Raw genomic sequence first — 16,214 nt, 5'->3', positions numbered from 1 at the left:
AAAAAATACGTTAACTGTGATCTCTTACAATGAAATGTAGAGACCTAGAATTAACTCCACGTATGTTTCCCCCTTAGAGGAAACAAGAAGAGAGATGTGGGCAGAGAGGAAGAATACATTTAACAAATAGAAAGGTATCAAAATACCGTTGTGGCTGTACTTTTGGTTATAATAGTTAAGAGATAATCTGATGCCAAACAATACATTATCTGCAATTTCCTCTAAAATAATCAAAATGCTTACGTTTATAATTTTTCTGCTAACCTAGACAACTCTTTATCAAAACTCACCACAAATAAATGAATATAAATTTTAGCTATACTATAATTTATTTATAAATAAAATTAGAATATATGTCAATAAAGAAAAAATCAGTATAATATAATCAGAATTATATATACTTATAAATAGGCTTACGGATACAATTTTAATACAGTATTGAAATTTGTTCAGTTAATACACTTTAGTCAAATCTGAAAAAAATGCCTACAGTAAAACATCATTAAATGAGAAATTCAAAAAATAAAAGACTACTAAAAAATATTTTGAACCAAAATGCAGAAAATATTTCCTCAGTCATTAACACAATTTTTTTTTTTTTTTTTTTTGAGACGGAATCTCCCTCTGTCACCAGGCTGGAGTGCAGTGGTATCATCTCAGCTCACTGCAACCTCTGCCTCCTGGGTTCAAGCAATTCTCCTGCCTCAGCCTCCCGAGTAGCTGGGACTACAGGCGCGTGCCACCATGCCAGACTAATTTTTGTATTTTCAGTAGACGGGGTTTCACCATGTTGGCCAGGATGGTCTCAATCTCCTGACCTTGTGATCCACCCGCCTCAACCCCCTAAAGTGCTGGGATTACAGACATGAGCCACCGTACCCGGCCAACTCAAAATTTTTTTTATCACTGATGTAGCTTGGGAGAGGAAAAAGAATCCCTCACTGGGAAAGAAGTGGTTCATCTGGGACAACCATACTCAAGTCTGTTGGACAGTAATATTTAATTTCTTACAAGATACACTATGATTTTAGGTAAGCCACACAATGCACTATAGTTGTAACACAAGGTGATTTGGTTACATGATTGTATTAACAAATGCTCTAATATCCATAGCATTCCATGGTATAATAATAATGATTTTTAAAACCCTCATCAAACAATCACAACAGTAACCTTAGGAAACCACTGAAAAACTATGACTAACAAAAGGTAGGGGGAGAAAAACCTAAACACACACACACACACACACACATATATATGTATATACATACATGCACTCTACTTAGAAAAGCAACAACGATAATGTCCTAACAAATGTAATACATATAGCACAATGTTTTTCATAAGAAATTTTCTCAAAACATTAAAATACAAAGAATGTTTTCCTTTCCCACATTTTAAGATTTGTTTAAAACAATGAAGCATTCTGATAGTTAAATATTCATTACCGTCTATGGTTTGTATATAGAGTAGGCATGGTCCCTTTCCTCAAAAAGTGTGAATGTTACGTAACAGTGAACAATCCAAGCTAGTAAATAATTTTATTTTTAAATTGTTTTTTTTTGAGATGGAGTCTCACTCTGTCACGGAGGCTGGAATGCAGTGGCGTGATGTTGGCTCACTGCAACCTCTGTCTCCTAAATTCAAGTGATTCTCCTGCCCACCACCACGCCTGGCTAATTTTTGTATTTTTAGCAGAGATGGGGTTTTGTCACATTGGCCAGGTTGCTCTCGAACTCCTGACTTCAAGTGATCCCCCTGCCTTGGCTTCCCAAAGTGCTAGAATTACAGAAGTGAGCCACGGCGCCCGGCCTAAGCTAGTAAATAATTAAGAATGACAATTAATACTAAAGAATTTAAAGAGAGAAATAGGTAAAGGCTAAAATAATCATTAGATAATTTATACAAAAGATATGTAGGACTTGCATTGGGATTTGAAGAATAGTTAGAAATGGTAAGTAGAAGAAAAAAGTAACATATAGGAAAAGGAAATACAAATGGGTAAAGGGAGAGCTAAAAAAAAATTCTGGAGTATCTGTCGAAAGTAGGAAGACTAGGCTAACAAGAATGAAGATGAGTTTGAGAAAAGTAGGAAATAAAGTAGGACAAGGTAGGATGATACCAGATTATGAAAGGCCTTTGAAACTAGCTACAGTGGCTAAATAATGTGGAAAAAATAACACAACTTAATTGGGCACTGAGAAAAGACAATTAAAACAATCTTCAAATACAAGTAGCCTTAGAAAAATATACATTAGGGACCAGAAATGGGAGAGTCAAAGATGTTAGGGGGCAGGCTATTCCTGTAATCAAGCACAAGAGGACAAAGGCCTATTGAAAAATGGGCCAAAAAGAAAAAGATACTTTAAAGGAAAAACTAAAAGAATCTGGTGACTACTTCAGGGTGCAGTGGCTCACACCTGTAATCCCAGCACTTTGGAAGGCTGAGGCAGGAGGATCACCTGAGGTCGGGAGTTCGAGACCAGCCTGGCAAACATAGCGAAACCCCGTCTCTACTAAAAATACAAAAATTAGCTGAGCATGGTGGCACATGCAAGTAGTCCCAGCTACTCAAGAGGCTGAGGCAGGAGAATTGCTTGAACCTGGGAGGCAGAGGTTGCAGTGACCTGAGACAGCGCCACTGCACTCCAGCCTACATGACAGAGTGAGACTCCGTCTCAAAAAAAAAAAAAAAAAAAAAAGAATCTGGTGACTACCAAATGTGGAAAAGGAAGAAATTAGTACAAAACTTTATGCCTGGGTATCTAAGGAAATGGTATTTGTCATTACACAGACATGGAATTTTGGAAGTGGAGCCAGTTGTGGCATGGTAGATGATTTCAGTACGGGATATGGTGAATTTGAGGTGAAATTCAAATAAACCTTCAAGCAAGTAGCCAGATATCTGGGACAAGAGGAAGGCAGAATTCAAAATCTGGCCTGGTACAGTGGTTCACACCTGTAATCCCAGCACTTTGGGAGGCCAAGGTGGGTGGATCACCCCAGGAGTTTGAGACCAGTCTGGCCAACACAGTGAAATGCCATCTCTGCTAAAAATACAAAAAATTAGCCAGGTGTGGTGGCACATGCCTGTAGTCCCAGCTACTTGGGAGGCCGAGGCACAAGAATCACTTGAACCCAGGAGGCAGAAGTTGCAGAGAGCTGAGATTGCACCACTATACTACAGCCTGGGGGACAGAGTGAGACTCTGTCTCAATAAATAAATAAATATAAAAACTGGTGATAAGGACTTGGAAATCATTTTTATAGATATGAGTTGAAAGTCAACAAAGTAGGTAAGTGCTCCAAAAGACAAAATACAGAGAGAAAAAGACAAAGTCAGAAAGTGAGCCTTAAAGAATTTTCTACTGATAATATGAAAAAAAATAAGTGCAAGCAAAGAAAGAAAAGAAATGGTTGAAAAGTTAATAGTAGAGAAACATGATAGTGAAGTTTCATGGACTATGAGGGAAGAGAGTTGCAAGAGAAGAAATAATAGTGAAATGTAAACAGATTTATATAACCTCTGCTTTAACAAAGCTTAGAATCTCTAATAATTCAACAATACATGAGATCAGATTTAACAAAAACACAAACAAAATATTGTAAATATAGCCTATATTAGTTGTACTCAAAAGTGGCATTTGGGGATGACCTGTGGTTATAAGCAGGTAAGTAATTCTAGGTAATAATTATTTTTAACTCACCTCACAGCTCCTAAGACGGCAGGCCCATATAGGTGTGTTAGAAGAAAGTGGCTGAAGAGGCGCCAGAAGGGGTTCTTCCAGCATTCTGGGATAGGAGAGGAATATATATAAACATGCAGTTCAATGAATACACAAAATGCATTCAACTGCTTTATCCTCTTAGTATCAAAGACAAATATTGAGGTCATCAATAAGAAGTTTTAACAATAACTACAGATTGGTCTGATGGGTGCATTAGTTATTATTTTCTTTAACAATTACTATTTTATTAACTACTAAGTCAAAGACCTAAGTTTGTTCTTCCAGATACATGTAGTCCCAACAAATTCAAGTGTTTTATATATCTCTCCCAAAGCTTATTTTGTGCTCTTATTATATAACTGTTTTCATTTATCAAAAAAATGATAAATTTGACTAGTTTAAAGTAACATTATGTGTCACTTCTTGGCCTTTTGGCTAAGATCAAGTGAAAAGTAACATTATTAAGTTCTAAGATTAAATGTCAAAAATAATGTCTTAATTCAAAAATACTTTTATGGAACAATTAATATAAACAATACATAAGCCATGTACATATTTCCCTAAAATATCATAGTATTATTTTAAAACAAAAACAAAAACTGAAAAAAAAGTTGGCAAAAAACATTTTAAACATTTTACCATAGAGGACTTCTATGCATAAAAATGTGATAAAACACCTTTAAAACTTTAGGAACCATAATGAACGTTTTCTTTCGTTTTTGTTTTTGTTTTCAAGACAGTCTCGCTCTGTCACCTAGGCTGGAGTACAGTGGCGCAATCTCGGCTCACTGCAAGCTCCGCCTCCCAGGTTCACGCCATTCTCCTGCCTCAGCCTCCCAAGTAGCTGGGACTAAAGGCGCCTGCCACCATGCCCAGTTAATTTTTTCTTTTTTTTTTTTTGTATTTTTAGTAGAGACAGGGTTTCACTGTGTTAGCCAGGATGGTCTCGATCTCCTGACCTCGTGATCTGCCCACCTTGGCCTCCCAAGGTGCTGGGATTACAGGCATGAGCCACCATACCTGGTCTTTTTTTTTTTTTTTAAATGGAGTCTCGCTCTGTTGCCCAGGCTGGAGTGCAGTGGTATAATCTCAGCTCACTGCAACCTCCGCCTCCCGGGTTCAAGCAATTCTCTGCCTCAGCCTCCCAAGTAGCTGGAATTACAGGCGCCCACCACCACACCCAGCTAATTTTTGTATTTTTAGTAGAGACGGGGTTTCACCATCTTGGCCAGGCTGGTCTTGAACTCCCAATCTCATGATTTACCTGCCTTGTCCTCCCAAAGTGTTGGGATTACAGGCGTGAACCACAGTGACTAGCTATGAATGTTTCTTTATTCTCTAAAGTCTGTTAGTGTCAGACTAAATGAACTAATACAATTTTCATACTGTTTCAAAAGATAACAGATGTCACTGAGGAAAAGTAGCACTTTTGACATTTATAGCTTCCAAAGTAGCCTCCTTATGACCCAGATGCCTTAAAATAACTAAAGATATATTCAATGATAGTTCCTTCTATTTTCTGATTTTCTCTATAGTCAGCCAGCTTTAAATGTGTAATTTGTAAAAAAGATTTCCATGGTGATGTTAAAAGATGAGCTTCTCTTTCCCATGGACTTACCTGGTCACTGACTTTTTGGGCAATGTGAAGGATGTTTGAGGATGAAGAATGTAATTGCTGGTATTGTCTGCTAGAGTATCCACCCTTACAGTTGATAAGTTTCTATCACTGGGTTTCTCTTCAGGGACATCTTAACAACAAAAACAAGAATAAAGTAACATCAATATCTTGAATAAGACCATAAGAATATACCTAACTAAAACTTATGTATTTGTAATAGGTAAAGAAAATTTACGCTTTATTGAGAATAAACGAATAATGCTTTATTGAGAATTTCTCTGATACCTGTTTACTTTAAATTATAATACTGACTACTGTAATTTTATAATTAAGTTTTAGAATTTATATTGAACAGCCAGGATATAAAAGTGGTAGAAATAATTGTATCTTAAGAGTTCTGCAATATATAGGAAAATGTAAAACTAATTTTGTTTATATACTGTGCTCATACTCATAATGTTTTCTGCAATCTTTGTTTTTCTCTTCATGTCCTAATGACTATTAATAAAGAATGGTAACACTAAGGTGAAAATATCTGCCCTAAACCATTAGCTATGAAGAAGCAACAAAACAGTATAGCTATGAGGTTAGAAAAGAGATTCAAATTGAGGCAAAAGGGAGGAAAGCAAAAAAAAAAAAAAAAAAAGGAGAATTAATAGGCATATTATCAAACAGGTAAAGAAAGACTATATAAGGAGAAATAGGGAGCATGATTCTCTTTTCTGAATCTGAAGGGGCCAAGGAAAGAGGAAAAGAGCAAGAGGATAAAAAGGATAGTATAAAAAAAAAAAGTAATGAGTCACATGGCTAATAAAAATATTGATAAAGATATAAATGGCCAGCCACAGTGGCTTACATGTGTAATCCCAGCACTTTGGGAGGCGGAGGCGAGTGGATCACCCAAAGTCAGGAGTTCGAGACCAGTCTGGCCAACATGGTGAAGCCCCGGCTCTACTAAAAATATAAAAATTAGCCAGGCGTGGTTGCAGGCATCTGTAATCCCTGCTACTCAGGAGGCTGAGGCAGGAGAATTGCTTGAACCTGGGAGTCGGAGGTTGCAGTGAGCTGAGATCATGCCACCACTATACTCCAGCCTAGGGGATAGAGTGAGACTTTGCCTCAAAAAAAAAAAAAGAAAAAAAAAAAAAGAAAGATATAAATAAAAACTTCTGAAGCTATTAGCATTATATTCTTGCTATTGTTGTTGTTATTATTAGTTATAATTAAGAAGAATTTATTTTATGCTCACTGGTCATTTGGGAGGAAGCAGGAGTCAACCAGCTTCATAGAATTCTTAAATCAAACAGCTAATCTAGACAGGAGTTGAAAAATGAACTTTGAATTTATTTGGGTGAAGAGCTGTTTTCTAATTATTTAATTCGTAATCTTTTACCTAAGGAGATCAATGTTAGCACTGACTTTCATAAGATGATTTTTCTAAAATATTTATGTTTTTAAAACACTCTCAAATCCCCTATATATCACCCTGAGGACTATATCCCATTGTTACTCACCCCGAGGACTATTCACATCCACAAGCTGCCCCTGAGGTATAATCACTTGTGCCATTGCTGTCTGGGTAGATGGAATTACACGAAGTACCTGTCCATTTTCTGTTGGGCTGGCAACAATCATCTTGGAAGCATTAAAAAAAAAAAAAAAAAAAATCAAATGCATATGCCTAGACTGATTTAACAAAAATTATTAATTAAATAAATGATTAAACACATACCTAGCTCTATGGTGGATTCTATGATTTCCCCCATTTTATAGATGAAAACATTGAGGCACATAAACATTTTTTTCTAAGGTCTCACAACTTATAAGTGGTGAAGCCAGGATTAAAAACAGGCAGTTTGACCCTAATCCTAGGGTCTTAATCACCAACGGTCTTAATCATTACCCATGGATGAAGTCTAATTACTTGGTAGTCTGAACAAGTCTGTCTGGACGTAATACATTTACCTTTTGCCACTTACTGTATTACTCACACATGTTTGACCTATTTGTGTGGCAATCATTTGTCTTATATTTAAAGTCATTTTCCTTAGTTTAAAAATGGTAACTTGTTGGTCGGGAGTGGTGGCTCACGCCTGTAATCCTAGCACTTTGGGAGGCAGGCCGAGGCAGGCAGATCACGAGGTCAGGAGTTCGAGACCAGCCTGATCAACGTGGTGAAACCCCGTCTCTACTAAAAATACAAAAATTAGCAGGGCGTGGTGGCACGCACCTGTAATCCCAGGTACTCAGGAGGCTGAGGCAGGAGAACCACTTGAATCTGGGAGGCAGAGGTTGCAGTGAGCCGAGAGCGCACCACTGTACTCCAGCCTGGGTGACAGAGCAAGACTGTCTCCAAAAAAAAGAAAAAAAAGGTAACTTGATAAATGTCTACTTAAACAGGATTTATTTTTGCATCCCAGCATTTATATATAGCCTCTATGGTTCATAAAGAACTATACTATGAAGTGCCTCAAAAGTCTGAAAACACAGGGAAAATAATATATTTACTGTACTTTTTTTTTCAGTTTAACAACTGAATCTACTCTATCAAATTTAGAGGAATATCAACTAAAAAGGCATATGAAGTTGAAAAAAAACTTTTAGACCTATCATTTGAAAGTATAGCTAATACAGTATTTGAAATTAAGTCTATCTGATGCTTCCAGACTTTTTTGGAAGTCTGGAAGCATCAGACTTCCATCAGCACCACATAAATTTTATTACTTAACATACTACTCTCCTATTAACACGGTTTTATTGTTTTATCCAAAGTCTGCTGTCCTCTTTAATGCAGGTAACAATCCTTAATCATTCCAACCCACTTTCCCAGACTCCTCTTTTGCTAGATAAAACATGAAAATATTGCTTATGCTTGATAGGGACTGCATTCCAACTTCTAAGAGAGTTACTTGAGGCCAGACATGGTGGCTCACTGTAATCCCAGTACATTGGCAGGTCAAGGTGAGAGGATCGCTTGAACCCTTTGGGGTACCTGTCTCTACAAAAAATTTTTTAAATTAGCTGAGTGTGATGGCATGTGCCTGTAGTACCAACTACTCTGGGGGCTCAGGTGGGAGGATCACTTGAGGCTGGGAGGTCGAGGCTGCAGTGAGCCAGATCATGCTTCTCCAGCCTGGGTGACAGAGCAAAACCTTGCCTCAAAAAAAAAGGGCCATTTGAAAAAATGCAAATATAAATTTGAAAAAAATTTTTTAAAAATTTAATGTTGGGGGATAAAACTTCAACAAACTAGAATGCTTTAAATATTAATATAATCATAAATAGTTCCCAGAAATTAAGAATGGGAATTGTTTCCTTCCTTCCCCAGTGTTTAACAAGTTTCTTGAGATAAAAATACCCTGCCATAACTCTTATCACTTTAGCATGAAACAGCAACTGCAAACTCTGATGGTAACTGTTTACACGTGCTCAAGTGCATATGAAATGGCAGCACTTTGGATGTATTACCTCATTTAATCCTCACCATGTGTATATCAAGTATATACATTTTATAAATGAGGAAACTGTCACACAGAGGTTACAAAACTCATACAAGGTTACACAGAGCTATTTAGTGGTAGGCTATAATGGAAACTCAAGCAATCTGACTCCTTTAAACTACCACTCTTTACTAGCTCCCAATATTTGACAATGCTACTTAATCTAAAAAAAGACAAAACCAAAACAATATAAAAAACCCTGCTGGACATTAAAAGGCAACAGTAATAATACTGTTTTAAATTCTTTACCCCTTGCCGGGCGCAGTGGCTCAAGCCTGTAATCCCAGCACTCTGGGAGGCCGAGATGGGTGGATCTCGAGGTCAGGAGATCGAGACCATCCTGGCTAACATGGTGAAACCCCGTCTCTACTAAAAAATACGAAAAACTAGCCGGGCGAGGTGGCGGGCGCCTGTAGTCCCAGCTACTCGGGAGGCTGAGGCAGGAGAATGGTGTGAACCCGGGAGGTAGAGCTTGCAGTGAGCTGAGATCCGGCCACTGCACTCCAGCCTGGGCGACAGAGCCAGACTCCATCTCAAAAAAATAAATAAATAAATAAATAAATAAATAAATAAATAAATTCTTTACCCCTTATAATAAGATTAAATATCTGTGAAAAAAATATGTGTATATATATTTTCTAACTTTTAGGATTGGGGGTATGAAAAATATTTTATTCATTCTTAGAAAATGAGTGCTGTGGTTATTTTTAAATCAAAATTAAACACAAATAAGTTTTTATAAGTTATTCAATCATATACAAGTTTCATAATTTAGACTGATCTGTGGAATATCCTCTTAATTTTGAAACTATGTTTCCCAAGCATAGTACAGTCTCATTTATTTTCTTGCTTCTTAGCTTAGTCCCCCTGGTACCTAAAAAAATATTTTCAGTTCATATAATCTGACAATGAAAATGTTAATATTACTTTTCTTATTTAAAGAAAACCCAGCTAATTACCTTCAATCTTTGCTATGAAAGCAAACATGGTTTTGAAGAGTCATGTGCTACAACACATTCTATTTCAGGCAGACCATGAAAATTATCAGAAAACTTTAGCTGAGTGGTCTTTTACCTACTGGGCCCTTTGTGTACAATATTTCTAATAAATTCAAAAGACCAATTCAGCTTCACTCGAAAACATCTTCATCCATTGCAGATTCACCCACTACAGAATCTTTACTAGTAACTTTTATGTAGAAAGTCATAAGGGGCCAGGCGTGGTGGCTCACGCCTGTAATCCCAGCACTTTGGGAGGCCGAGGCGGATGGATCACCTGGGGTCAGGAGTTTGAGACTAGCCTGGCCAACATGGTGAAACCCCGTCTCTACTAAAAATACTACAATTAGCCAGGCGTGGTGGTAGGCACCTGCAATCCCAGCTACTCCGGAGACTGAGGCAGGAGAATCGCTTGAACCTAGGAGGTGGGGGTTGCAGTGAGCTGAGATTGCACGCCACTGCCCTCCAGCCTGGACAACAGAGCGAGACTTTGTCTCAAAAAATTAAATAAATAAATAAATGAATAAATAATAAAAAGTTATATTGAAAAAAAAGTTAGGTATATTTCTTTAAAAAGCTCCATTTGGCTGATGGCAGTGGCATGTCCCTGTAGTTCTAGTTACTCTGGAGGTTAGATCATGCCACTGCACTTAAGCCTAGGTGACAGAGTGAGACATATCTCTTTTTTTTTTTTGAGATGGAGTCTTGCTCTGTTGCCCAGGCTGGAGTGCATGGAGTGCAGTGGCATGACCTCAGCTCACCACAACCTCCACCTCCCGGGTTCAAGCAATTCTCCTGCCTCAGCCTCCTGAGTAGCTGGGATTACAGGCTTGCACAACCACGCCTGGCTAATTTTTGTATTTTTAGTAGAGACAGGGTTTCACTATGTTGGCCAGTCTGGTCTTGGACTCCTGACCTCATGATCCACTCACCTCGGCCTCCCAAAGTGCTGGGATTACAAGCGTGAGCCATTGCGCTTGGCTGAGACATATCTCTTAAAAAATAAATTATTTAATTAAAATAAATTAAGAAAAACAAAATTCTTATCTAACAAACCCACAGCCAACATCACAGTAAACGGGCAAAAGCTGGAGGCATTCTCCTTGAAAACCAGCACAAGAAAAGGATGCCCTCTCTCACCACTCCTATTCAACATAGTATTGGAAGTCCTGGCCAAAGCAATCAGGCAAGAGAAAGAAATAAAGAACATCCAGATAGGAAGAGAGAAAGTCAGATTACCCTTGTTTGCAGACAACATGATCCTACATTTAGAAAACCCCATATTCTCAGTCCAAAAGCTCCTCCAGAGATAAACAACTTCAGCAAAGTTTCAGTATACAAAATCAATGTTCAAAAATCACTAGCATTCCAATATACCAACAACAACTGAGACAAGGGCCAAATTAGGAAGGCAATCCCATTCACAATTGCCAGAAAAAGAATAAAATACCTAGGGTTACAGGAAGGTGAAAGATCTCTACAATAAGAATTACAAAAGACTGCTCAAATAATCAGAGAAGATAAAAACAAATGGGAAAAAAAAAATCCATGCTCATGGACAGAAAGAATCAATATCACTAAAATGGCCACACTGCGCAAAGCAATTCACAGATTCAATGCTATTCCTATCAAACTGCCAATGGCATTCTTCACAGAACCAGAAAAAAAACTATTTTAAAATTCATAAGGAACCAAAAAAGAAAAAGCCCAAATAGCCAAGGCAATCCTAAGCAAAAAGTACAAAGCTGGAGGCATTATGTTACCTGACTTCAAACTATACAACAAGGCTACAGTAACCAAAACAGCATGGTACTGGTATGAAAACAGACACATAGACCAACGGAACAGAAGAGAGAGCCCAGAAACAACGTTGCACACTTGCAACCATTTGATCTTCAACAAAGCTGACAAAAACAAGCATTAGGGAAACAACTCACTGTTAAGTAAATGGTGCCAGGATTACGGATTAGCCACATGCAGACGACAGAAGTTGGACCCCTTCCTCACACCATATACCAAAAAAAACAACCAAACAAACAAAAGAAAAACTCAAGATGGACTAAAGATTTAAATATAAAACCCAAAACTATAAAAACCTGGAAGACAGCATAGGCAATACCATCCTGGACAAGGGAATGGGCAAAGATTTCATGACAAAGACACTAAAAGCAATTGCAACAAAAGCAAAAATTGGCAAATGGGATCTAAATAAACTTAAGAGCTTCTATACAGCAAAAGAAACTATCAACAGAGTAAACAAACTGAAGAATGGGAGAAAAATATTTGCAAACTATGCATCTGACAAAGGTCTATTATCCAGCCTCTAAATGGAACTTAAAACAAATTTACAAGAGAAAAACAACCCCATTGAAAAGTGGACAAAAGACAAGAACAGACACTTTTTTTTTTTTTTTAAGTTCTGGGATACATGTGCTGAACGTGCAAGTTTGTTACATAGGTATACATGTGCCATGGTGGTTTGCTGCCCCTATCAACTCATCATCTAGGTTTTAAGCCCTGCATGCATTAGGTATTTGTCCTACTGCTCTCCCTCCTCTCTTTCTCCACCCCCTCACAGGCCCTGGTGTGTGATGTTCTCCTCCCTGTTTCCATGTGTTCTCATTGTTCAAATCCCACTTATGAGTGAGAACATTAGGTGTTTGGTTTTCTGTTCCTGTATTAGTTTGCTGAGGATGATGGTTCCCAACTTCACCCATGTCCCTGCAAAGGACATGAACTCATTCTACTTTATGGCTGCATAGTATTCCATGGTATATATGTGCCACATTTTCTTCATCCAGTCTATCATTGATGGGCATCTGGGTTGGTTCCAAGTCTTTGCTATTGTAAATAGTGCTACAGTAAACATATGTGTGCATATGTCTTTATAGCAGAATGATTTATAATCCTTTGGGTAAACACCCAGTCATGAGACTGCTGGGTCAAATGGTATTTCTGGTTCTAGATCCTTGAGGAATCATCGCATTGTCTTCCACAATAGTCGAATTAATTTACACTACCACCAACAGTGTAAAACCATTCCTATTTCTCCACAGCTGCGCCAGCATCGTTTCCAGACTTTCTAATAATCGCCATTCTAACTGGAGTGTGATGGTATCTCATTGTGGTTTTGATTTGCATTTCTCTAATGACCAATGATGATCAACTTTTTTTCTTACGTTTGTTGGCCACATAAATGTCTTCTTTGGAAAGGTGTATTTTCATATCCTTTGCCCATTTTTTAATGGATTTTCTTATAAATTTGTTTAACTTCCTTATAGATTCTGGATATTAGACCTTTGTCAGATAGCTTGCAAAAATGTTCTCCCATTCTGTAGGTTGCCTGTTCACTCTGATGATAGTTTCTTTTGCTGTGCAGAAGCTCTTTAGCTTAATTAGATCCCATTTGTCAATTTTGGCTTTTGTTGCAATTGCTTTTGGTGTTTTAGTCATGAAGTCTTTGCCCATGTCTATGTCCTGAATAGCACAGCCTAGGTTTTCTTCTAGGGTTTTTATAGTTTCAGGTTTTACGTTTAAGTCTTTGATCCATCTTGAGTTAATTTTTGTATAAGGTATAAGGAAGGGGCCCAGTGTCTGTTTTCTGCATATGGCTAGCCAGTTTTCCCAGCACTATTTATTAAATAAGGAATCCTTTCCCCATTGCTTGTTTTTGTCACGTTTATCGAAGATCAGATGGTTGTAGATGTGTGGTGTTATTTCTGAGGCCTCTGTTCTGTTCCATTGGTCTGTATATCTGTTTTGATACCAGTACCATGCTGTTTTGGTTACTGTAGCCTTGTAGTATAGTTTGAAGTCAGGAAATGTGATGCCTCCAGCTTTGTTCTTTTTGCTTAGGATTGTCTTGGCTATACGGGCTTTTTTTTGGTTCCATATGAAATTTAAAGTAGTTTTGTCTAGTTTGAACATAAACTTTTCAAAAAGAAGACATACATGCAGTCAAGAAGCATATGAAGAAAAGCTCAATATCACTAATCATTAGAAAAATGCAAATCAAAACCACAATGAGATACTATCTCACACCAGTTAGAATGGCTATTATTAAAAAGTCAAACAATAACAGATGCTAGTGAGGTTGTGGAGAAAAGAGAACACTTATACACTGCTGGTGGGAGTGTAAATTTGTTCTACCATTGTAGAAAGCAGTATGGTGATTCCTCAAAGAGATAAAAACAGAACCACCATTCAACCCAGCAATCCTATTATTGGATATATAGCCAGAGGAATATAAATCATTCTTCTATAAAGACACATGCATGTGAATGTTCATTAATGCCCTATTCACAATAGCAAACAAATGGAATCAACCTAAATGCCCAGCACTGACAGATTAGATAAAGAAAATGTGGTACATATACACCACGGAATACTACTCAGCCATAAAAAAGAACAAGATCATGTCTTTTGTGGGAACACAGGTGGAGCTGGAGGCTACTTCCTTAGCAAACTAACACTGGAACAAAAAAAACCAAATACTGCATATTCTTACTTACAAGTGGGGGCTAAATGATAAAAACTTATGAACACAAAGAAGGGAACAACAGACAATGGGGTCTACTTCAGAGTGGAGGGTGGGAGGGAGAAGAGCTGAAAAAATAACTATTGGGTACTAGGCCTAATGCATGGGTGGATGAAATAACCTGTACAATCTGAGTTTACCTCCATAACAAACCTTCGCATGTACCCTTGAACCTAAAGTAAAAAAAAAACTAAAAAACCAAAACCAAAACCAAACAAACACCAAATAGCTCCATTTGGTAGGAGATGTTGATAAAGGGGGATACTGTACCATGTGCAGGTACTGCAAGTGTATATATATATATGAAAATCTGTGTACCCTCTGCTCACTGTGGTCATGAACCTAAAATTGCTCTAAAAAATACAGTCCACTGAAACAAACGAACCCAAAAGTTCCATTAAGTTTCCAGGAATATTCTCTCTCTGATCTTCAGTTATTTGAAGAAAATTCTTTCTTATAATCTGTTTATCACATTTTTTTTTCCATGTTTCATACCGTGTTTCCTATTCCACAGTTTCAAATAACCTTCTGTGTCATCTCCTACCTAAACAATGTAAAACCACCTTTGTACTTACTTTGTATAGAAAGTTTAATCAAATTACAAAGAGTGTTAATTAACTTTTTTTGAACTCAAATAAACAACTTTGCTCGGAAAGGTACCCTAGGTAAAATGACAACCCTTTGACACATTCAGACTCCTTGATCTTCCTGTTGGAAGAAAAAAAAAAACTTTCTAAATGTTCTGATAGAAACTAGAATAAATGTCAAATAAAGGGGAAACTACAGAAGTACTTCATTCTGGACATGAAAAATTAAAATGCAGTTGGTTAACATTTAAATTATTTGTTGAATATTAACCTTTGCTGGTGATGCAGTATGGCTCTGGTCTAAGTCCCAGAAAGCTCGAACATAAACAAGAAGGATTCCCCTGCACATAGACACCTCTCAACCAATTATTCTTACCCCTAGAATTTAGATAACTCAATTTGGCTGGATCATAAAGGAGCAAAATGGCATAGATTAACTCTAGAATGCTCTAGATTATGAACAGAAACAAGGGTTAATTCTAGGTAAAATTTTTACCTGTGGTGTAATTTATAATTAAAGTTGTTATGCTTTTAAAAATAATTTTTATTATGAAAGTGATACTCATTGTAGAAAATTTGGAAAATTCAAGTATACAAGAGACACATTATCCTTCATAGTATTACTTATGTTAAGTATATTGTATAAGGTGTAAGGAAGGGGCCCAGTGAGCAACTTAGAGGTTTTTCTTAGTAATTTTCCATATGTCAGTCAAAACAATCTTTCACTTCTTTGGCTCAAACTATGAACTTGGTCAAAAATACTTTTAGCTAACAGTTTGAAAAGTATTTAGCCATCCTCATCTTTTTATCTTTATGCATTCTGACTCACGTGGCACACATTTACCCACAAAGATTAGCAAGGATATGTCTAATTCCCCATATACTAGTGGTACCTCCATTGCATTACCTCCATTACTTTCTATTTCTTCAAGAAAACATACCAGAAAGTGGCTTGGAGGTCAGTGAGATGTTGATAAATCAAAACCTGGAGTTTAGGCCAGGCACGGTGGCTCATGCTTGTAATTCCAGCACTTTGGGAGGCTGAGGTGGGTGGATAACAAAGTCAGGAGTTCAAGACAAGCCTGGCCAACGTGGTGAAACCCCGTCTCTACTAAAAATACAAAAACTAGCTGGGTGTAATGGCAGGCACCTGTAATCCCAGTTACTCAGGAGGATGAGGCAAGAGAACTGCTTGAAACCAGGCAGAGGAGGTTGCAGTGAGCCGAGATCACGCCACTGCACTCCA

General features: G+C 37.5%; 1 protein-coding gene across 1 annotated transcript in view; it reads right to left on the bottom strand.

The window, feature by feature from the left end:
• Positions 1-16,214, bottom strand: part of CARF (calcium responsive transcription factor) — an 85,053-nt gene that overhangs the window by 26,533 nt on the left and 42,306 nt on the right. Inside the window, 3 exon segments of the mRNA XM_073019940.1 lie at positions 3,708-3,792; positions 5,347-5,476; positions 6,861-6,981. Coding sequence (XP_072876041.1) covers positions 3,708-3,792; positions 5,347-5,476; positions 6,861-6,981 — 336 coding nt within the window.

Source organism: Chlorocebus sabaeus, chromosome 10 (genome assembly GCF_047675955.1).
Source record: "Chlorocebus sabaeus isolate Y175 chromosome 10, mChlSab1.0.hap1, whole genome shotgun sequence".
NCBI classification, from domain to species: domain Eukaryota; kingdom Metazoa; phylum Chordata; class Mammalia; order Primates; family Cercopithecidae; genus Chlorocebus; species Chlorocebus sabaeus.
Note: the sequence above shows the minus strand (reverse complement) of the source record. Positions and strands in the feature narration are given on the sequence as shown.